The sequence below is a fragment of the Mus musculus genome, chromosome 6 (assembly GCF_000001635.26).
Source record: "Mus musculus strain C57BL/6J chromosome 6, GRCm38.p6 C57BL/6J".
NCBI classification, from domain to species: Eukaryota; Metazoa; Chordata; class Mammalia; order Rodentia; family Muridae; genus Mus; species Mus musculus.
The window spans coordinates 119566709-119589925 of NC_000072.6; the positions used below are offsets into that span (position 1 = coordinate 119566709).

Here is a 23217-nt window from a genome sequence, read left to right on the forward strand (position 1 = left end):
AATCTCACATTGGGTTCCAGGGTCCCTCTGTCTCATTTGTCACAGCAATGGAAAGCCAGAGGAGGCATCCTTGGGTTCCCATCCTTGTAAATGGGGGCAGTGAGGCCCCGATGCTCAGGCATGCCCATTGGCATCTGGGCTTCCTGCTTCCTAAAGCAGAAACAATATGATTGTTGGCATGTAACTCCCTTGGGGGAGGAACTCTGGCCTACACTCAGGGAACTGCAGGAAAGCAGGCCACAGTCACCAGGAGGCAGACTGGGACATATAAGAGGGAAGATGGTGGTGCCCCCTTCCCTTCTCTGGGAAACTTCATGTTTTAGGCTCTAGCATTCTCATCCTTGGCTGATTTCTCTATTTGGGGGATTTCAGATGGCACGAGGTGGCCCTGGAAGGAGGAAGCAGGTCTGCCCAGAGAGCAGCGTCCTTCCTGAAGGGCAATGCACATTGTCAGCATCTCCATGGGTTGCCGTGGGTTTCCAAAGCAAGCTTTGGCTTTGAAGTGATTTACTATAACAAATGACTGTTAAGTGTCAAGCACACCCTTTTATTGACCCGGGCTTGATGCTTTCTTGTGCATCCTCTCCTGCTGATGTTGTGGGAGTGGAACCCACAGATAGCACACACTAGGCAAGTGCTGGACCTCTGAGACATTTAGGTGGTACATCCTTTTGTTTGCATGTTACAGACATGTGAAGGCTGGAGGTCAAAGGCTTAAGTGACATAACCAGGGATGAGGCCACACACTTTGATGGCAGCAAAGCCTAGCTGGGAACCTGTTCTACATCTGAGCTCCATGTGCACCTGCCTTCATGGTCAAGGTTTGTGCTGGTTCTTTGTCTGAGTAGGGCCAGTCTTCTGTCTGCCTCACTTCAGGACAGCTCCTCCTAGCAGGCAGGGCCTTGTGGGAGGGTCAGCCAGCTGCTGTAGAACCAGCCTGGAGAGAATAACATTCGACAGTGGGCCTGCTCATGGCTGTGGGTGTTCTGTGTGCCTGTATCTTAGTCCACTCACTGATGCTGTAACATGCTGTCGAAGTGCAGTTCTTTAGGAAGAAAGATTGGCTTGGTTGGGAACAGATGGGGCTGCCATCCTCTTGTATCTGGTAGGGTCTTTGTACATGCTAACACAGCAGAAGACACCACATTGGTGATGGTTACTGTGACAGCTAGGGCCTTTTTCCCCATGATGGGATGCCAACTTCATGAACTCACTGAATTGTCTTCCAAAAGCCTTACCTCTAACACCATCAACACAAATTTGGAAGTTTCCAACACATGAACTTTGGGGGCACACAAACCTGCCAAGGTACCCCATGAACCACTGTGTGCTGTGGGGTCAATTGTCTACTCCCACATTGACACAGTAAAGGGGTGATCTATGTACCAAATAACACTGACAAGGTGCTACCAGCTCCTATCATTCCTTCCCAGTAAAGTTTAACCTAAAGGTGGCTAGGACATTAAGTAATTAACTGCTGGTTTTCCAGGAAATTAATGGTGTCCAAAGCCTAACAGAGCAGGAGACCATGTGACTATATTCATCCTGATAGTGAGCAGGTTAACCATCATTTCTGTTTCCTCTGGACTGCCAGCCAGCATTTGGCCCCAATGCCTTCCCCCTTCTGAGGCTGGCAGGACTCTGGTGCAACTGTTCCATTCCCTGACCCTGACCCTCTGATAGAAACACAGGCTCTGTGAGGAGCCAGACCAACCTAGAAATCCATTGACAGGGGAGTGACCCAGGGCTGTCACTGGTTGACTGTATAGCTCTGGGCTATTTAGCTTGCATTTTAGCTTCTCTACCAGAAATGTATCCTTGCATACCTGGCAGGCAATGGACCCTGTGCTGACAGTCACTGCTCAGTGCAGGGATGCTGTGGACTGCTCTTAGCAGCTTTCCCTTCCAGGCACCAAGAGAGAGCAAGGCACTGATTTTCCAGGGCTGCCATGCTAGGCACTCTTTTCCCCTCTTCTCGTTTAGTTTCTTATCAGTCCTGCAGAGCTGGGGGACTGCTATTTTACGAATTTGCACAGGGTGGACAACTGGTGATGCGAGATGTTGTTCTCCCCAGCTGGCCACACATTCAGGACAGTAGTGGTCTTTTAGTACACAGGCATATGCCACCATCTAAGCCACACTGTAGCCATCATGTCTGGGTATTGCTCTTCGCCCAAGCAGTGCTTCCTAGGCTCACACAGGCCACTGGCTAGCCTGGATACCCATGCACATTCTGCATTGTTTTTGCCCATGTGATCTCAGAGGCAATCATTTGACACTCCTAGGGGTCAAATTCATCTTGCAGTGACTAACCTGAGGATTTGCAAAGTGCTGCTCTCCCCAGGTCTCCCCAGTAGCTGGCATTGGGATTAGTCTCCTCCCCCTAGTCCAGCAGCAGTCTCAGTTGTGGGGAAAAGCAACTGGAGAGCCCTTGTCATGCCTTGGCTGGCTGGCCTAAGATCCTAGTCCTGTGTCTCATCTGAGAGATGAATAACAGGGTGTCCCAACTACTGTAGAGATGAGATGAGACAAGCCATCATCGGAGCCTAGCAGACAGCAAACGAGCTGACAGTACTAGTCTTTGTATCTAGATGTTTCCAACAGGAATTATGGGATGCATGGTCCTGGGGAAGAGGCTCATGTGAACTGACTGGGAAAGCACAGCAGATAGATGTGATTCTTGATGCTGATCAGGGAAATCTCACACAGACCTCCCAAGAGGGAGCATGGCTTACTGGTAGACCTTGAGAGCCTGATACTCAGCTTCAAGCACCCATCCACTCCCTGGCCAATCTTCTGTAGCTATGTCCTACTCCTTGATCTCTCCCATACACACACAGCTGGATCATTTTAAAGCAGCTCCAAGATATGCAAAAAAGTAACCATGTACTTTGGGAGTTTTCAAAATGGTAAACATAATTATGTATTATGCTCATGTCCACTTGTATTATCACTTAAAAAAGGGACTGTGTGTACCACATGGATTTATGTGTACCATATGCAAGCCTGTGATCGATGTCCATTCCTTTGCAGCTAAGTACTGGTCAACAACTGAGTGAATATATTAGTTTAAAAAAAAAAAAAGAATGGGAAGCCCTGGAAACTGCTGAGTAGTGTGGTCTGCTGGGCTTGTGGCTTTAAGCTGTGCAGCACAGTATTCATTCTGCTAGTCACATCACTATTTCCCATGATGCAACCAGGGGCAGCATTGCTCCTCAGGCTGGTAAAATAGGCCAGGTACTCCTTTGCCTGGCAGTATGTCTAAACAGTTGCTCTGCCAGGAAAAGGACCTGGAAATGCTTGATTCTTTCACTTCGCAATTTCTACAAACTAACAATCAGATGCCATGATTTCTATAGAAGAGAGAGACCTTGGTGAGACAGGTCTCACTATGTGGCCCAGGCTGCTCTCCAGCTCTGAATCTTCCCACCTCAGAGTCCTGAGTACTGGGGCACAGGCATGAGCCACTGTGCTGTGCTCAGCATGATTTTCTTCTTGCTTCCTACAACAGTATGGATAAAAAGTTAACCAGAATGTGAGCACCCTACAGTAAATGCCCCAGAACATTACTTATGGCCACAAGGTCTCAGAAGTCCCAGAGCAGACGATGGTGTCCACGATTATGCACGGGTCTCCTGACTTTTACTGTTGGTATTCATAATGCAGACAGAGACCACATCTGAGGTGACCATCAGAACACATCCCTGAAGTGGGAGCCAAGTTCTGGCCACACCTGTTCTGCTGCCATCTTGGTGTCAATTCCTTCTGGGTGATGGATGCTTTTATACTGTAGTCAGATCTGATGTGGACAACCTGCTTGGGAATAGGGTGAAAAAAAAAGAAGGAAGTTGAAACCTGACTTTGAAAGCTAGTCAGAGTTGGAGTGGGAATCAAAGGGTGCACTTCTGCTGAGACCAGCCCCCCAGGTGCGACAGAGACACTAGCTGGCCAAGTCTACACAGAGTGCTCTGATTCTAGGCTGCCACTGGAGATGGCCTGCTGGTCTTCTCCTGCTTTTCCGGATCATAACCAGTCTCATCACAGGGATGTGACCAGACTAGGATAGACTCAAGAAGGCTGCAGCACACAGTTTTTAAATAAGTTTATAATTTCCTGATGGATTTAGTTTGTGAATAAAAAAAGAAAAAAAAATTGAACAAAGTGTTTACAATAATTACCAAGGCAAAGTTGAACAGAACACATCTTTGTGATGTCATCATCAGGCCGGCAATTTGACTCTAGGAGCTGCACACATGTGCACAGCTGGCAGCAGCTGCAGCTGCTTCACACAAGCCATCAGGCTGCCACCATGGCTATCTACAGGGACTCAAGCTACAGGAAGCCAGTGCCCAACGTTCTGGGTTCCCCACTAAAGTGCAACATGCCTCTTCTGAAGTAGGGGTGCAGAGAAACGTCCCCATCCCCGGCCTAGGTTTCTAGTCTGCACTGGGCAGCTGGGCCACTGAATGGCATGTGCCTCAGGTGGGACTAGATGCTTTAAAGAATGGGTGTAATACTGGTGTGGCGGGAAAGGGGCTGGGCTGGTGTGCTCACTGTGGCATAGGGGTGGATCTCCTCGCCTCAGCCTGGCTCATTTCCTTCCCTAACTCTGACATCTCTGGAGCCAAGAGAAAGCTTCAAAGGAAAAAAAAATCTAGGATCAGGAGCCAGAGAGAGCTAAGCTCTTGAGGGCCACCCACGGCACCTGGCCCACAGGCTCCAGGAGCCCAGGCTGCCCTGATAGATGGACATGATGAGATAGCACCAAGTGGGCAGGAAGAGGTCCTGTGGCCTTGCAAGCAGGGGCTCCAGGCCCAAGCCCAGGTTACAATATAGCACTAGGCACACAAGGCTTGATCCAATGTGAGGGTGAGGGTGGTTCTGGGGTCACCAACTTTGAAACCCCTACCCAGAGGTCCTGAGGATGTAGAGAAAACCCTGACACAACTGAGAGTCTCTGAGCCCCAGATTCTTGTTCCCAGGCAGCTACCTAACTCAGGTGTGGAGAGTGTGTCTCCCAAGGGCTGGCCTGGCTACCACCACACCGACCTGGGGGGAGGAGCTAGGCTGCCCATAGCTTGAATTCCTTTGTTAACATGATATTGATGGGTTTGCATCTTTTAAAACACAGCTCTTTAATTTTTTAGTTCTATAACTACTGTTTTAATATTTTAATATTCTCAACAATGGACACAATGTAACTGCCCCGTTCTCTGAATCACACAAACAATATCAACAAGCAGAGAAACAAGAGAGGTGGCAGGAGCCAGACAGACACCGGCTCCCTCCAATCAACCCCTAAAATCACTTCTCCCTCAGAAGAGGCAGGAGGAGAAATACCTACAACAGGGTCACAGCACTTGCCAAGCACATCGGGAAGAATCAGGAGACACTTGGTTACAATTTTGACACTAAAAAGTTTGGAAAGTTTCTGGTTAAAAAGAGTACAGACAGCCATTTTGTTCAGAAGGATCCCTAGGTAAAACATGTTTTCTTTTTCCCTGAACGTCCTCTTGGTTCACAGGAAGAACATGTCTTTGAACAGTCAGAATCTCTGAGACTGGCAGTGACGGCGGGTGCCCAACAGGCCTGTGGTGCGGCCTCATCCCTCTGGCTCCTTTCCCATGACTCTGGACTCTGCAGGCAGGAGGTGAGGCAGACTCGAGAGTTGTTATCAATACTGCTGACATAGGGTCTGGTGGGACTTAGGCCTGTGGGTATCACATCCTACGGAGTGACATATCCTTGCTTTGACCCTTCTTCAAAGACCTGGAGGGAGGCCAATGAGTCTGTGCTTCAGTCACATAGGAGGGTGTGGTGCCAAGCCAGTCCCAGTGTTAATAGCAGAGGGCAGGACAGTAGCACGTGAGAACCATCTGGACTGACTTCATCTCTCCTGAGAAAGAAATTGAGCCAACACATTCTTCCCAGGAGGCCAAACGGATGGGACAGGACACGGCCAGCCACAGCGTGACCTCCAACACCACTGGTGGTCTTGTTCCAGTCTGCTCTCCTTGTTCCAGTGCTCTTCTAAAGCCCACTGGCGAGGAAGAGGTACACTCAGGCCTTCTCAAGTGGGAGAATAAAGGCTGGCAGGAATTGCAGGAGCCCCTCCGCATTGCTGAGTTGCTAAACCCCACTCTGACTTCTTCATCTTAAATGTCCGTAAGTACTTGCTAATCCCAGTCACTCAATGAGGGCCTGGGACAGAGTCTACTAAGGCATGCAGAGCTGGGAGCCCCAGGTTGGCTTCTAGCCCTCTTTTCCTACTATCATCTTTATGATGTCACTTGGGGTAGACACTGCTGACACAGGGGTCTGCTGGCACTTAGGCCTGTGGGTATCATACCCTACATAGCGACATATTCTTGCTTTGACCCTTCTTCAAAGACCTGGAGGGAGGCCAATGAGGAAGGCCTGGAGGAGGCCAATGAGGAAGGCCTGGGGGGAGGCCACCTTTACCTTAGGTGCGAAGGCTATGAGGCTTGACGATGGAATGAAGAGGCAGGGATGATCTCAGCCAACCTGCAGTGAGCTCTCAGGGCCAGCTACCTTAAGGATCATGTGCATGCAGACAGTCATGGAATGACATGTACAGTGCAATGGCAGTTACGCATTTAGTAACTATTGGCTTACTGAATGGCAGTCAGTAGGATCCCAATGCCAGATACCCTATTAACTTTGCCTAACACAAAGACCACAAACACTACATTTATGGTTCAACTTTAGCTCCACAGTCTCCAGAGCCACTTGAGCTGCTGGATCACTCCCTGAGGAGGAGAAGCCTTTGCTATAGTGCAGAGATCAGACACAGTCTGCCTTACAAACTTGCCTTCTCAATTAAGCACATGTCCTGCAGGGCTCCTGCAACCTCTCTGGAGGGACCTGATGGAGAAGGAAGGGGTGGAGGGGTTCATATGTGCAGTTAGTAAGGGTGGCAGATGGTACTTCTGCTAATAAACACCAAAATGGGTACATGTAAGGAGGCCTGTCTGTGGTGATCCCTCACAGAACAGCTGGAGCAGCAGCTGGCCAGTGGCAGTGCTAGGCTACTCCTGTGGGCCTGGACTCTTCTAAGTTTTCTGATTTCCACTGTAGCCTGTGAAGCTGTTACTAGGTAGTGGTTCCTTATGAGAATAAATAAGATCCTAACCTTCCTATCCTGAAATACCGGGATTTTCTAAAGGATTTATGGATAGGACAATTAAAAAAAATTGAGAGAACTGAGCAGCAATGATTATCATCTTTTAGCCTAATTTCCATATTCCTGGTGGCCAGGCTGGGACCTCCAAAAGCACCTCCATGAGAGGTTCATGGCAGAGGCCACCCAACCCTCACGAGGAATTCTCTCCAGCATCCCATACAAGGGAACACTTCATGTCAGGGAAGAAGGGGAGCTAGGGCTGTGACTGTGACAGTAGTGGCCGCATGATGTCCTAGGTTGAGGGTGAGAGAGATTTGTGGGCAACATTAAATTCCTTTGAGAGTGTTAACTGGGCAGAAGGGGAGATGCAGGCTGAGAGGCCTTAGCCTCTCACCAGAAGACAGCAGTGTCAGGAGTCTGCTTCAGGGATGAAGAATGAGACATGAGCTGCACTCTCTTAGGGCCCGACTCCATCTGATAGCTGTCCTCTACAGCTGGGGATGGGGTTGGGGGGATCTGCATCTGATTGCAGCATGGCCAAGCCCATGAGGTGTGCATGGCTGTGTTAAGCAGGCAGCTGACACAAACGAACATGTTTCAGGGTAGTAACACTGACAGCAAAGATCCTGACCTACCACATGGGACCTTCCAGGCAGAGAGGTGGCTCACCCAAGCCCATAGATGCCATGAGGGTGGAGAACAAAGAATGCTGGTCTGCGAAGAAGGAAGGGAGAAGGTATGCGTTCACTGCCATGATTCAACTGAGCACATCTCACAGGGCTTCCACACCATCCCTATCCGAGGCTTTTCCAAGGATGACACTGTGCACATGGATGTGCACACAAGTAGGCATTTCATACTATTTTTTGAGTGAATGAATTGGAGGAGGGAATGTGTGTGCATTAAGACAAACTCAGTTGTGCCAAAAGAAGTTTCTAGGCAGGTACAAGGCTGTGGCTCTGTGGTTGTATCTTGAGAGTAAAGCTGAGAAGGTGGGCAGTGGATCACATACTCTAGCAACCCCTGGTCAACAGCAGCTTGGGGCAAGGTGTTGGGAGCAGAGAGCACTGTGGGTGATGCTCAGGAGGAATCAGCCTGGCCCTCCAGGACAGCTTCTGAGGAACAAAACTGCAGGCAGTGACAAGAGGGCCCTACAAATTAAGCCCTCTTCTCTTCAGTCAGACATTTAGCCTACCAATGTAGCATGGGAAGGTCAAAGGACTTAAAGAGCGATCAGGGTGACCACTGTGAACATCCTTCTCCTGTCAACTAAAAGCAGTGCAGGTGAGACAGGCAACAGGCTGAGAGCTAAGCTGCATGAAGCTGGCCTGTACCTGGGGCTCATGATGGTAAACAGGAGGGCAGCGCGGGCGCAGAGAGGAGTATTCGTTCTTCTCTTTGTCCCTGGTCACCTCCTCCCTCCTTCTGTAACCCTCTGAGGAGAAAGCACTCGTGCTAAAGCTTCAGCTCCAAGCTCCCGGAGCACGGAATCTGAGTGGGCTCCAGATGAGCTGAGTGGCTTCTGGCTTCCTGTTTCTGGAAGGGCAGAGTGCAGCTCGCAGCACTCCACTGCTGATGCCAAGGGCAGTTCTTCATGGAGACCAGGGAGACTTGAGCAGGCAACATTCAAAGCAGAAGGCAGAGTACGATGACAGACACCGACGGCCGGACTGGCACATCCAGCTGGCAGAGTCTGGTGTGGTGGCGGCTCAGACACCTGTTCCTCAGGTTCCCTCTCTGGCTCCTTGGTCACCCTCCTTGTCAGGAGCACATCAGGAGGACTCTTCCAGGGCATTGACCACTTGTTCGAGGATGTCAGGGCAGTGATCGGCTATCTGCTGGAGAATGGTGTTGGCAAACTCCTGCAGCTCGGCGTTGTCCCCTTCAACTTTCTCCAACTCGTTCTGAAGCTGAAAGGGAAAAGAGGCAGGGTTCAGGTGGAGTTCAGGTTATTTGTACCGAGTGGGAATTCATCAGGAAAGAAATGACAAGCAGAGTTGATGTCCCTGTATCAAAAGGAATGTTCAAAACACACACATTCCTAGACTCTCTTCATGAAAGTAAGGCCCAGAGGAGTCAGTGCTGAGTCCAAGGCTGCACACTGTAACATCCAGTGCTGACTTCATGTGGATGGCTGTGCCCAGGCGTCCAGACTCACAGGCCTGGGTGATTGAGGATCTCAACTTTGTGTGAAGCTCTTCCACAAAGATTTCCCTTTGCTACAAACAGCTGTGTTTCTGTAGGGGCCTCAGGCAGCTTGGTTATTCTGATAGATATCCTAGCCCACTGCTGAGGAGAGACACACCCCCAATGTGCTGTTCTCAGTTGCCCCGGACTGTCCTCCTCTAACTAGCGTCACCAGTGCCCTGTGTGAGGTCTGAAAGGCCGAGGAGCGAGACCCTGTGCTGAAACTCCTTGTAGGCTGACAGCAGGACAAGAACATCAACATGTAAGTCACAACCCAGTCCAGTGCACACAGAGGCTTGAGGACATACTGGGAGAGAAGACACATGGTTACTTCACTCTGGGCCGTATGAGAAGCCACTAAAGGTGGTGAGGATCTGGGTCACTTGGGAGATCAGAGGCAGATCAAAGGAACCTCGGGTAAGCTGGATCCTACAGTGAGGTGGGGGTGGGGGTGGGGGTATGGAGTTGAAGAGATAGGCAAGGGCCAGACTCCAAGAGAAGCTAGAGCGCAAACCCCAACTGGTGCAAACTACAAGGAAATCATGTGCTTTTAAATGACACACTGGCCCTGCTCTCGTCTTCTTAGAAGGTGACTTGGAAGGTTAGGAAAAAGCAGATCAGTGGGCAGCAGGCAACACCCAGGGGTGAGCTTTGTAAGCACAAGGCAGACTCACACAGGGGACAGAAGAGGCACCCATGAGAACAGAAACCACCTGTGATGGGCTAGCGCGGAATGAGTGGGTAACATGGCTCTCAAATTCTAAAATATTTTGTAGAAGAGCTGCTTCTATTTTGTAGAAGGCAGGGTTCCAGGGGAGGGAGGAGGGAAACTGGAAACTGAGTGTCAAGTGTACAGTTCAGGTCCCAGTTTGGAACACAGCCTGGATCTCAGTGTCAGCTCTGCCATTTATTGGCTGATGTGACCCTGACCTCCCTCCCCTTCAGTAGGATAGACCAGTAATATTTTCACAGGGCAGTTTTATTAGAGGATTTAACGACAATCTCATACGAAAGGCAGGGTAATGCCCACTGCACTGAAAATTCTTGAAAAAAGGTTAACTACTGTAATTACTGTTATCAAGCGGAGAAGATGACCCAGAAAAAGTAGATTAAGTGGCAAAGAGAACCAAGTTTTCAGGACCCCACTGTTTGTTGACTAGACATTCTGAGCCATGAATGAGCTTGGTACTTCTCAAGTGCAGCCATCAGAGGAGACTGGCAATCTTCTTTCTGTTGACTGTTGACCCTGATCTGGAGGCTCAAGAACCATATTTAGACCACGTTAAGCCTTAGTGCATCTTTAAAAGATTCAAGACAGGAGTTAAACTAATCCATTTTCACCTAACAATATACTGTACTTCCAAATCAAATCTCCAAAGCTGGCACATAACTGACCTTGGGAATGGGCTCTAGGGCCTAGTGCATGCTGGGCAAACACTATGGCTGAGCTGCGAACCCAGCATCCACAAGGATATGTTAAAGAAGAAAGTAAAAACACTATAAAACACACTAGCTAGAGGGCACTATATTAGTATCATAGTATCCACTGGATTTTGTATTAGTTCTCCGCCCCCCCCCCCCCCGACAAAATACCTGACACAAACCACTTTAAAGGAGTGACTTATTTCAGCTCATGGTTTTAGAGGGCTTGATCTATAGTCAGGTGCTAAGGGCTTGGCACCAGATGGGAGCATTACTGAGATAGCTGAACCTTTAAGGGGTCCAAAGTTTTAGGCTCCTAGGAGGAGCTGTGCCTTTGCAGGGGACTGTGGGACTTTGGGCTGACCTTTCTTTGTGTGTGTGTGTACTCCAGCCACAACATGAGCACTAGCTGCCCTGCTACAGGTTCAACAGCAATATGGCAACTGCTCGTGAGTGCAATCTCTGAAGCGGAGACCAGCATGCCTCCTTTCTCTGTGAGATGACAGGCTTGTTACGGGGAGGGAGCTGACACACATCCTCTATTTTATGGAATGGCAAACCAACTCCCTTACTGTAAATATTATAGTGAAAAATACTAGGGCTTTTGTGACTGTTTGTTCGGTTTCTATAGTTCATCATAATTTGTAGGTAGCTTGTAACTTCCTCTCTACACATAATTTTCTTTGTATGTGTTAAAATCTTTTCATGCAAAGACACCACAAACATTTCTGAACAGGACAGTTTTACTAACCTGCAAAACTAAGTTTGTTCCCATGAATCAGTCAGACCTTTCTGTAACTTAAGCTTGAAGTTCTTAAATATCCATTCAAAAAATGTCCTTTCAGTTGTGTGGATACTGTAAGATTCCATGGAAAAACTGGTGTGGTGGGACACACCTGGGGTTCCAGCTACTTGGGATGTCGGAGGTTGTATTAGTCAGACCCTGACTAAGACAGAGGATAACTAGAAGTCAAGTCTGTTGTAGAATGTGTGCGTGTGTGTGTGTGTAGGAGAACTGTTTTCTATTAAACCCTAACCTAACTCAGAAACGGAAGGGGAGACTGAAACTGAAGAATGGATATAGAGACATTATCTCCAGCAGAGAAAACAGCGAAGTGTACTCTGCTAAAACAAACCAAGATTTCCCAATGCAGACTGGAGTACAGGAGAGCAGCAAGCCGGACCGCAACCATTCCACACTGCCTAGAGGCAAGGGCATAGTGCCTATGACAGTGTAGTTCTGCTACCAGGTGACGTCACAAACAAAATACCCTTCCTCAAAATGACCCCAGTGTACCCTTTATTCCTTCTTTCTGAACCCTCTGGGCCACCCCCTCAGGTCCCTTTCCTCCATCGTGAAAAGAACCCCTGAAACCACATCTTTTAAAGCTGACTGCAGCTTTTCGTCATCAAACTCTTCAAAAGCGCACTCTCAGCTGGTATGGGGAATGGCACAAATGGTCGTCACCTAACTTGCTTTCTTGGAAGGTTAGTGAAACCTCTACCTAAAAACTATTAAGTATATTTACAGAAGCAAAACATGTCTTAAATGGAAGGATATAACATGTCCAAAAACTAGAGACTTGATACTGTATTAATTCTGCTCAAACTAACTCAGAGAGTCAGTGCAATTCCCCCACTCTGCCCTCCCCCCAAATCTTAGGCAGCTGTGTCTATAAAAAAGTTCAGGGAAAACCCTATACAAACATGACCACTTGCTTTATGACAAAGGCATTTCCTGTGTGGAGGGGAAAGGCTGGATATTCTGATACATGGGGCTATGTGAAAGAAAACTTTTATCCATATTGCAATCATACACAAAATCAGTTCCGGATGGATAGTAAACGTATGTCTGAATAAAAAACCATGAAGATATTTAAAAGAAAACAGAAGAGCTAGCCACAATGCCACATGCCTATAAATTTAGCATTCAGGCTGAGTCAGGAGGATTGAAAGTTTGAAGACAGCCTGGGCTACATAGTGAAAAACCTGTCTCAGAAAACCCAACCAAACAGCAACCAAACACAAAAAAACAGCATGACATCTTTACTGAATGTGAAGGTTAAAACAGGACACTTTGCAAATACAATCAGTCTCATGCTGGTCTTCTCTGTACCCTTCCAACATCAATATATACAATGCCAAAGTTATCATGCATAGATTCCTTAAATAGAACACAAAAGAACACTCACCACGAAAAAAAGAAAAACAGTTAATTTATATTAAAACTAAAGGCCAGATGTGTGTGGATCCAGGCCTGCAATTCTAGCACTCAGAAGGCAGGAAGGTCAAGAGTTCAAAGTCATCATCAGCTAATATGACCAAAGTCAGCCTGCCTGTGTAAGGTCTTATGTCCCAAACTAAAAAAAAGAAAAAGAAAAACAAAAAGAAAAACTAAAACTAAAACAAAGCAAATGAACAAGCAAACAAGAAAACTCAAATGAAACAAAACCAAAGAAAGCTACCCAAAACAAAACTAAGGACTTTCTCTTAGAAGACATTATTAGGAAAGAAAAGCAGCTGATGGGTGGGAGATGTTTGCAATGCACGCATGGGACACAGACTAATAGTATAATACATAAAGAACACCTATAAGCCGGGCGTGGTGGCGTACGCCTTTATTCCTAGCACTCGGGAGGCAGAGGCAGGCGTATTTCTGAGTTCGAGGCCAGCCTGGTCTACACAGTGAGTTCCAGGACAGCCAGGGCTACACAGAGAAACCTTGTCTCGAACCCCCCCCCCAAAAAAAAGAACACCTATAAATCAGTAACAACATCAGAACAACAAACACAAAGGGCCAAGAAACTACAATAGTACTTTATAAAAGACTTCAGTTGTCATTCCGGAAATTCCTGCAGACACCTGCACACCTTATGGACAAGCAAATCCACGGTTATCATTTCTATAAAAATAATGAAATAAGATGATGTACTTGCATGTAACCTGCATTGTTACCTCTAGATTACTCATACTGCCTAATGCCACTGTAAATGCTATGTATGCCGCAGTTGTTACACTGTATCACTTAGTGACAAGGGAATACAGGTCCAGACATAGCCTAACTACAGTACACAGTTGATATTGGAAGTGCTCAACGACAAAGGAAGAAAAAAAAAGAAAGCAAATTGATTTGCTAGGTGACTTACTAAGGACAGGGTCGAGGTGTGACAAAACACTGCTGAGGTGTTGCTATGGTACTTCCTTCCTGGGACAGTCATCGGAGGGTCCGTTCATACTCACTCAGCTGTGGACTTAGGTTTTCTGTGCACGCTAGGCGAAAACTGCCACGGCTAGAACTCCCCTGAGACACTCTACCCTACGCTGCTGACCTCTCCTTCAGAAGCCCTGGCCCTCAAATTCAACAGGCCATAGCCTCTGGTTTCTCTCCTGCGCCACGTTTCCCTCCTCTGCCATGTGCTGCTTGTGATGCTGGAGACAGAGCCTGGGCTTTGGTATGTGCTAGGCAATGGCCTAGCACTGTGCTGCCCTCCCGGCCCTCGTGCACCAGACAAGTGATCCACTCCACGCTACTGTCCCTGCCAGGGTACCGCTGTGCTGCCCTCCTGGCCCTTGCAAGCCCAGAAAGTGATCTAGCACTACACTCCCCTCCCCGCCCTTGTTCTTCCTTCATCTTATACCCTCTCTTAAGCAATCCTGTTTATGTTTAACTTTTAAAAAGTCAAAATGAGTGTGGTAGGGTACACTTGCACCCCAGCACTTGTAGGGACTGTAAGTTTGAGACCCTGTGTCAAAAATTTAAAAAAGTATAAAAGGGTTAACAGCAGGAACTAACTTTTGCATCCATGTTGGGTAAAAATTATTCTAAGTGATTTAGTGCATTAATATATTCAACACACTTTTTCTTTTCATTACTTCTGAGCATAGCTGAACAAACGCCTAGTATTATAATTGTGTTGTTGCTTCTCAATTTTCACTGTTGTCAATGTTCATCTGTTGTCACTCCTGTCCATAGTCCCATCCACACCTATGGCTGTTTTCTTAAAAGCCCAGGTCAAAGATATAGGGATAATCTCCTGTGTTCTGTCAATAAAGAAGCTATTGGCAGGAAGTAGGAGGTTGGTATTCCAGCAAGGAAAGAGAACTCTGGGATGAGGGATGCACAAGATTTGCTCCCAATGCTGATGGATATGGGTTGCATGAAACTGAGGAGAGGCAACGAACCACCTGGCAGGACTTAGAATAGAATAAACACAATATATAAGTTAGGTGCTAGTCTGGGAACAAGAAAAAGCTTATGGCCTAGGCAGTTATTCATAATTAATTAATCTCAGAGTCATTATTTTGGGAACATGGATGCAGTTACACAAAGAAGTTTGTGATGTGTGGCCGAAGCATTTGAGATTAACTACAGATTTCAGCCAACAAAAAAACAACTAAGAGCCCATTTCCCTGTTCTCACAGTCAGGAAAGCAAATCACAGCCATGAACCAACCACCTTGACCTTCCAACATGGCAGATGTCTGAGGGGCAGCTCTTCCATTTACCAGCAGAGCTAATGGCTGTGGTCTGTGACTCCTGAAGATCCTCTGAGAGCAGGCTGGAATGGGCAGCCTTCTCCTTTTCCACTCCCCTCTCATAGCTGACACGGTATGGCAGCCACTGCTCCTGCAGCCTGTTCTGCGCACACGTCCCACCCCTTGCTTGCCTGTGTTGTTCTCTTACCCACATGTGAATATTCTTCCTTCTGTTCATGCTCTCTAACTCTCTCATCCCTCATGGCTTAGCTCATCCCTTTCTTCTAAAGTGTTCCCCATTCAGAGGGGACACTGCTGCAGGATTTGTTCTGTCTTGTTTTAAGGATGCTCTATGCTGACTCCTCAATTCCTGGAGGAATTTCTGTTTTATACATGAAGCTGTCCAGCAAAATGCCTGCAAAGAGCAGACAATCTAAGAATGGCCAGTGAGTCAAACTGCAGGAATAGATACTAATTTTTCTGAAGACATTTTCTGTTTTGTCTCTGCTGTTGGGCTGAGTGCAAGCCCAAGTGCACACGGCTAAGTGCTCTGCTACCTAGCTGCACCTCTGAGGAGCCTATAAAGATCGGCTTGCTCAGGTAGGGTGCGGGTTGGTAACTCGGTGCTTGTTTCATGGAAGGGCCTGTGTTCCAGCTCCAGAGAAACACAACAAAGAAATCAAAATCATATGAACCTCCTGGTGAGACAGGCCTGCCTGTGTTGACAGCATCCATTCTGTTCAGAATTCCCAAAAGATGGAGTGCAGGGGCAAGTACAGGACATAAAAGTGGCTGCTGGCGACAACTGTCTAGCTTGGACACTCTTTTTTTTTTAAAGATTTATTTATTATTTTATGTAAGTACACTGTAGCTGTCTTCAGACACACCAGAAGAGGGAGTCAGATCTTGTTATGGATGGTTGTGAGACACCATGTGGTTGCTGGGATTTGAACTCTGGACCTTTGGAAGAGCAGTCAGGTGCTCTTACCCACTGAGCCATCTCACCAGCCCGCTTGGACACTCTTGAAGTAATAATGTGATTAAAGGGGCCTGAGCAGAGTCTCAAATGCAGCAGTGATTCCATGTGGAACACTCATGGTGATGTACACCATCACACTGATATACATTCTCATGGTGATGCGCACAGTCATGGAGATGCGCACAGTTATGGGGATGCGCACACTCACGGTGATGCACACAGTCTGCCATGTGAAGTACAGTGAAAGAGGTGCCTTGATCTCTAGCACAGAGCTGCTGTCACAGATGGGAGGCTCAGCAAATAAAAGGAGCAGAGATGGGGTTCTACAAGTTTCCATCAAATATAGGTACTGTTGGGAAGGGTTGGCTATAGAGTTGGCCAGCCTCCGTGCTGAGTAACTCAGAGGCCAGCCGACATGGATGGTGCAATGATAAGAAACATAAGTGGGATGGATGGAGCAAGAGAGAACAGCTGTGGTAAACTGGCTGCCTTGGGAGCACTTCCCAGAACATCTGCTCAGCGTACGCTATGACTTAAGAACAGGACCTGTATGTCTCGCCACAGACAAGACACAATACAACTGAGAGCCACCAGAGACCCAAATGTAAGAGATTCTTTTTTTTAAATTAGGTATTTTCTTCATTTACATTTCCAATGCTATCCCAAAAGTCCCCCATACCCCCCCCCCCACACTCCCCTACCCACTCACTCCCACTTCTTGGCCCTGGTGTTCCCCTATACTGAGGCATGTAAAGTTTTCAAGACCAATGGGCCTCTCTTTCCACTGATGGTCGACTAGGCCATCTTCTGATACATGTGCAGCTAGAGAGACACGAGCTCCGGGCCTACTGGTTAGTTCATATTGTTGTTCCACCTATAGGGTTGCAGATCCCTTTAGCTCCTTGGGTGCTTTCTCTAGCTCCTCCATTGGGGGCCCTGTGATCCATGCAATAGCTGACTGTGAGCATCTACTTCTGTGTTTGCTAGTCCCGGAATAGCCTCACAAAAGACAGCTAAAAGAAAAAAGTTGAGTATTCTGTAGATTTGGCTCCATTTCAAGATAAACTGCTGTGAGGTCAAAGAGAGGTCCTCTGATGGGTATGAAAGGCATGGCCACAGAGGTCTCTCGATAAACTATGTAAATGGCTGGCATGACTTAGTTAAGTCCCTTTTCCAGATGGTTTAGTGGTAGGCACAAAATTACACAGAAATGCTTAGTTTGCTTTAAGCAGACAAGAACTTGAGTATTTTAAAACAAAACAAAACAAAACAAAAAAACAAACCAGCTAACTCCTAGGACACAGGCTTTGAAGTCAGAGCTGTAAAACTAATGAGGGTGGTGGCCCGGAAGTGGTGGGTCAAGTAGAAATTGCCCTGTCTTGGCTACACTTTCTAGCTCCATAACCCAAACCAGCAGCAGTTTAGGAATTATGGAGACACAAAATGAGCTTCCCAGTTTCAATTTCTCAAACATATGGAATAAACTGCAATGTATTTTGCTACTTTGCTATTCTGAACAGACCATAAAGCTTACCAGATTGGGGGCACCTCAGAGCACAGTGATTTCTCAATTAGGAAGCCATTTCCTACAGGAATCTGGTCACTGTTTTCACACTGTAGGATTTACTAGCATTGATGGCAAGGAAAGCTACAGATTAATCTCGAAGACTTTTACAGCTTCCCCACCCACAGGTTAAAAATGACACCCTTTCCCTGCCCCGCAAAGTACTAGTTATGCATTGAGATGAAGGAATGTCTGCCTTCTCCTTCCTCATACAGAAACAGCAAGTACTTCATGCTGTGAAGCATGAAAATCATGTAATTCCAGGATCATCTCCAGGATTTTTATTCTTAGAACACAATATTTGTTAATCATGTACTGGATGAATGCTTTTCAAGGTTAGATTGCCATTATTTGTATAATTTGGTTTCAAAGGTTGAAAAGAAATTAAGGACCAGGGCACTTGCCTAGCACGCCCAAGGCCCTGGGTTCCATTTAAAGGTTCATCCTCCCCCAAGTCAAACCTAAGACCAAATAAAGAGCTCCTCTGTCACAGCACTGAAAACACAGCAGCCCTGAGTCATGAGTGAAATCAAACACTGAGGAGTCAAACTCTGGATCTCCCGGTCTCTGTCCCTTTCCTGTCCTTCCCACCCTACCGGAGCCAGGCAAACATCTAATCACAAAAGTAAGAGGCTTATACATGTTGGAGTCAAAGCATAGTGATTCTGAAATCTCAACTTACAGCCTAGAGGGAGCATGGTGATCCCTGGTTCCAGACTCTACCTTACAGGTGAGACAAAGGCCTGAAGCGGTATGGTGGAAGGGTGCTAGGCTGGTGAACATACTCACTCCAGGAAACTTAGCATGCATCACCCAGAGGCCAGCCTGGGTCAGAAGTCAGACCTACAGTTTCCAGATGCATGCACACTCTATCTGCAAGTGTTGCTAAGATACTAAATGTCTTACTCTCTGACCTACTTAGAGCCAGACACGTCTAAAATGCTTTCCTGTCTAGGACATTTGTCCCTAGGTGAGATAATCTGTGTCCCCTCTGTGATACTGTGCCACTAACAACTCCCAGGTCCGTCTCTCTCATGGGAGTCTGTCTTGCTAGAGTGCTCTCTTCTGAATGTGTGTAGAGACCGAGACGACAGGAGGAGCACAGCAACACTCATGACTAAGAAAGAGAAAACTGGGAAAAGAAGAAACTCCACAGAGTATTCGCACTGCTTGGCTGGTGTCCTATGCACTCATTTTGAAGGGCCAAGAGAATGGGAATCACTTCCTATAAAGGTAGGTCCCTAGAACACTCAAGGAACTGTGGCATACTGTCACCTTCGAACAACAAGCCAGTCGGCCCTGGTGGCGTACTGAACAGAAGCATCGTCCTGAGGCAAGGGGCAGACAGTCACAAGGACATGTTGCAAAACGTGACATCTGTTTTATATGGGCTTGCAGTGGCATGGCCTAAACAAACACTGCCAACTATCTAGAATTCTAAAAGTCTTGTTTGGCAGTACCTCAGATTGTCTTTCAATCATCTGCTAAGTGAAATGAACTGAGACTTGCACACCATTTTCAAAATGTAAGGAAACCTGCCTCCTGCTAAAGACATCTATCACAACAATAGTAATATTCTGGGGAGCACAGACCCAGGCAGGGTGGCTGGCCAGCCCCATGTGTTTAGTTTGGCTCACAGAAACAAAGACTGTCAAAAGGGAAAGGATGAAGCCTCCCCTCCTGCCCCTCCCCCCAAACCAAACAATGGATTAGGAAATCCAATGCTGAAGCTGCCAGGGTGGTAAGAATAAGGCCTTGTTGCAGCTGAGCTGTAAGTGCAGAACCCATGAGGCCCACTCCATGTCCAGCTGATGTCTCTGGCCAAGTGAAGGGAAGAGAGAGGGGAGTGTTGCAGCCACTGTGGCATGTGCACAACACACCTAGTCCCAGAACTGTGCTTCCCAACATGTGGGATCCCACGTTAGTGTCAGTGATAGGCAAAGACTGAAAAGGCTCCCGTGGTCACCCTGCTGAGTTTCCCTCTAATTTTAGTGCAAGCCTGATATATTATCCCAATGGCTACTCCTAGAGAAAGTGACATGATGATCCTTTAGTGGGGTACAAACTCCTGGTTCAGTAAAACAGAATCATGGGAGGTGTCTATAATGACCAACCTTTGTTGTCAGGAGGGTTTTCTAAGTGGTCCCTGAATGAACATGGCCATTCATGGATGATCATGTATAGTGGTGAGACATAAGTATCACACACTGATAGAGAATGCCTGTGTCTGACTCAGCTGGCACGGAGATAGATGTGGGTAGGGTTGCATGTTACTAATTTTTGCATGTGGAAGGGAAGAAAGTATGGGATATGATTTGAAAGCTCCTTAAGGGGCTGAAAGAAAAATATTCCTATAATCTCTTAAATCTCAGACTTTTGAAGTTTTGTCACAGGTCAAGAAAGATAGGATAGAAACTCCAGGGATAGTTCCAGTCTAATCTGGCTCAATGAATACTTAAGGCTCTCCATGCTATGAGCACACTTCCCTGAGAAACATGATGAAGCCACGGCATTCAGACCTCCAGCATACTCACAGAGCTTTGGCCTAACCCGAGAAGACAATGCAAGCATGTGTAGGAGAACAGACATAGCTTTTCTTCTACAGTCTCCTTCTAGGGAGCCAGACACAGAGAAGGTGTGCTTGGCCTTCATGAGAAGTGCAGGGAGGGATTCAGCTGCATAGGCAAGGGGAGACTGGGAAACCCTGGAATTATCCTTCTGCATGTAACCTTAGTAGGCCAGTCCAAACAAACCAGAGCCCAGATAAGGCTGCATGTGGCCCTGAGCAATTATCCCCAGTGTCTGTGGACCACCGCCTATGGCTGCATGACACTTCATAGGACTTACGGCAGAACACCAGGGTCCTTCTGTCCCATAGGGAACAAGTGAAGGGGTTAAATAAACTCTCCAATTCTCCTTATTATTCATCCACTCTCCCCTTGTCTCTAGAAGGACCCACAGGCTTGGGTGGTGCACTCAACTGCAGCACCCTGAGACACACTCAGCCTGAGCTGGCACTGACTACACCAGCAGCATCATGACAAGAAGTTCTGCATTTCAAAGTGCCAGTTTCTGCTGGAGTTGACACACTGGGAGGATTTACTTCCTAGGCTGCAAGGAGCAGTAGTGGCCAATACATGAGCCAGGAGCCTCATTTGCCACCTGGCTTTCCCATCCTGGATGAGGCATTTCACCTCTTTGGTTTCAGCTGTCTGGAGACAGGTGCTCTTCAAATTCTTTCTAGACTTTATGATATCTGACTAAGCAAAGCCCACTGCTGGTTTGCCTTATCAAATGAGTCAAAGGATGAGACCCAGCTGGAAGCCACAAGCTTTTCCTAGCTGAGGAAGTTTCAGCTCATGAGAACTCCACTGCCCCTACTCTGGGTCTCATCAGCAGGAGCCACAGACTCCGTACGTTATCTCCCCAAGATTTCCTCCTCCTGCTTGCTGCATTTTGGATTTAATTTGTGAAACACTAGCCTTAGGAATGAATGCTGATCAGACTTGGTTTTGCTTCAGCCTTGCAGATGTAGAGAGATAATCCCACAGACTCCACATGTATCAAATAGCATGAAGTCAGAGAATCTGGAGACGAAGGATGCTTTAACACTGTGCGTGCTATGATGACAAGACTAACCTTTTTTGCTAGGATCACTGGAGTGGGCAACATGCCTGGTCCATCATACTAGCTTAAAGTCACCATCACATCACATGCTTTTCTGCCAAGTTGGAAATAAGATCTGTCTGAAATCTGGCTCAGATTCACAGTCTCATAGTTTGATTTAAAAAGTCAAGACTTAGTCTGATAACATTAAAACCATTATTTCTCACTGATAAGGACCCCATGACAAATTTTATTCACTAGAACTTGATCTTTAGGGCTAAACAGTGAACATATGCTATGTTCAGCATTTTCTTTTGTGCCTAGTAGCCTTTTGCACTAAAGGGAGGAAGAGCAGGAGGACACTTGTTGTGCTGTGTGTAAGAGAACCATCACTGTATCCACCCCACAATGTTCCTGATTGTATTCAGAAATGACGCTGTTATGGCTTTGTGACTATAACAACTCTTTCAGAAAGGCCCTGTTAAGTGAATGTACCTCACTTGACTTTCTGGGTGGAAGTAACCAGCAGCCTGCGTCCCCTGAGGGAGTGCTGGGTAACTCAAGGGTGTAAAGTTCTGCAGCACCTTTTACCTTAGGGCAAAAACTCCAAGGCTTATTTGGAATGCAGACTATAGTTTCTAAAGCTGGTATAATAATCAGCTAAATCAAAACCCTGAAACAGTGGCCCAACAGCAATTAGGCTCTGAAGTAGCTCCAGTGATGCTTTTATGGACGGAGCGGTGTCCAGCTAAAATTTGCAAGTTGAAGCCTTAATCCCCAGAACCTAGGGGTATGGCTTTATTTGGAGATGGAGCCTTTAAAGGGAGATTATATTAAAGTCAGGCTTTTAGCATACGCCCTACCCTGTATGACTGGTGCTGTATGTAAGCAGTAGTAGTTTGGATGAGAAGACATCATGGATGCTCAGGCTAGATCATTTGAGGACACAGTGAGAAGTCTACAATCAGAAGGCCAACGATTCCAGAACCAACACCCTGATCTTAGATTTCCAGCCTTCAGAGTGAGAGAAGATAAATTTCTATGTGAGTCCTTTACATGGTGTATTTTAGCTGGAAGATGCTAATAGATTGCTGTTGGTATATAATGCCGTGGATCACTGGCCATTTATATCTTGTTCTAACTTCCCATGTCAGGACAGTAAACGTGATCTGGACCCATTTTTCTGACTCAGAATCAGAAGGCTTTCAGCACTTTATGGCAGTGGTCCTAACATCAATAGCTAGAATGTCTGGTAAGTGGCTGGTATGGAGGGTAACCCAGAATAGTTGGAAGTTTTTGGACCAGGCAGGGAGGCTGTGTCAGTATTTTCCCTGACAGGGTACTGTTGGTGTTGGTGGGTGGGCTTTGCATTATGGGTGGTGGTCATGTATGCAGTGGGAAATGGCAGCAATATCTGAGTGTATACTGAAACTGTATGTGTATTAGGATCCCTTTTGGTTTTGTCTTGGGAAGTCAAGTTCCATGGGAGAAGAGTATGCTCTTATTCATATTTCTATTTAAAGTATACACAAGTTTTTTCTCAGAGAATTGCCAGCCCACACAGCCACTGTTACCTTTGTGTGCTCAGGCAGGAGGCTGTGGCGTGCATCACAGTAGACACACTATCTTGAGAATTTTAAGTGATTTCAATTTCTAGATAGTTACAGTGAGGTCAGGACCATCAAGCCTTTGGTAAAACATCTAAAACTCTGAGAGAGAACTAGTGGTAACTTATCCCAACAGCATGACTGGACTGGAAATTTCATTTCCAAAGGTTCTAGGACTCTGGGACCAGCGCCAAGTGGGTATAGCTTCCACAGCTTCAGCCGGAAACATTTTC

The 23217-nt window shown here is 46.9% G+C and overlaps 1 protein-coding gene across 20 annotated transcripts in view; it reads right to left on the minus strand.

Annotated features, from left to right (window-relative positions):
• Window positions 1-4087: 4087 nt before the first annotated feature.
• The window catches only part of Erc1 (ELKS/RAB6-interacting/CAST family member 1), a 277389-nt gene continuing 258259 nt past the window's right edge, over window positions 4088-23217 (minus strand). For 14 of the 20 annotated variants that reach the window (XR_003956155.1, XR_003956153.1, XR_003956152.1 and 11 more), the window contains one exon: window positions 4088-9054. Coding sequence is in view for 14 of the 20 variants with exons in the window: in XM_006505373.4 (XP_006505436.1) it covers window positions 8917-9054 (138 nt within the window). In the remaining 6 variants the exon portion in view is untranslated. The remainder of the gene's footprint in view (window positions 9055-23217) is intronic. The other 6 variants (XM_006505370.4, XM_030255106.1, XM_030255102.1 and 3 more) reach the window with 2 other exon arrangements.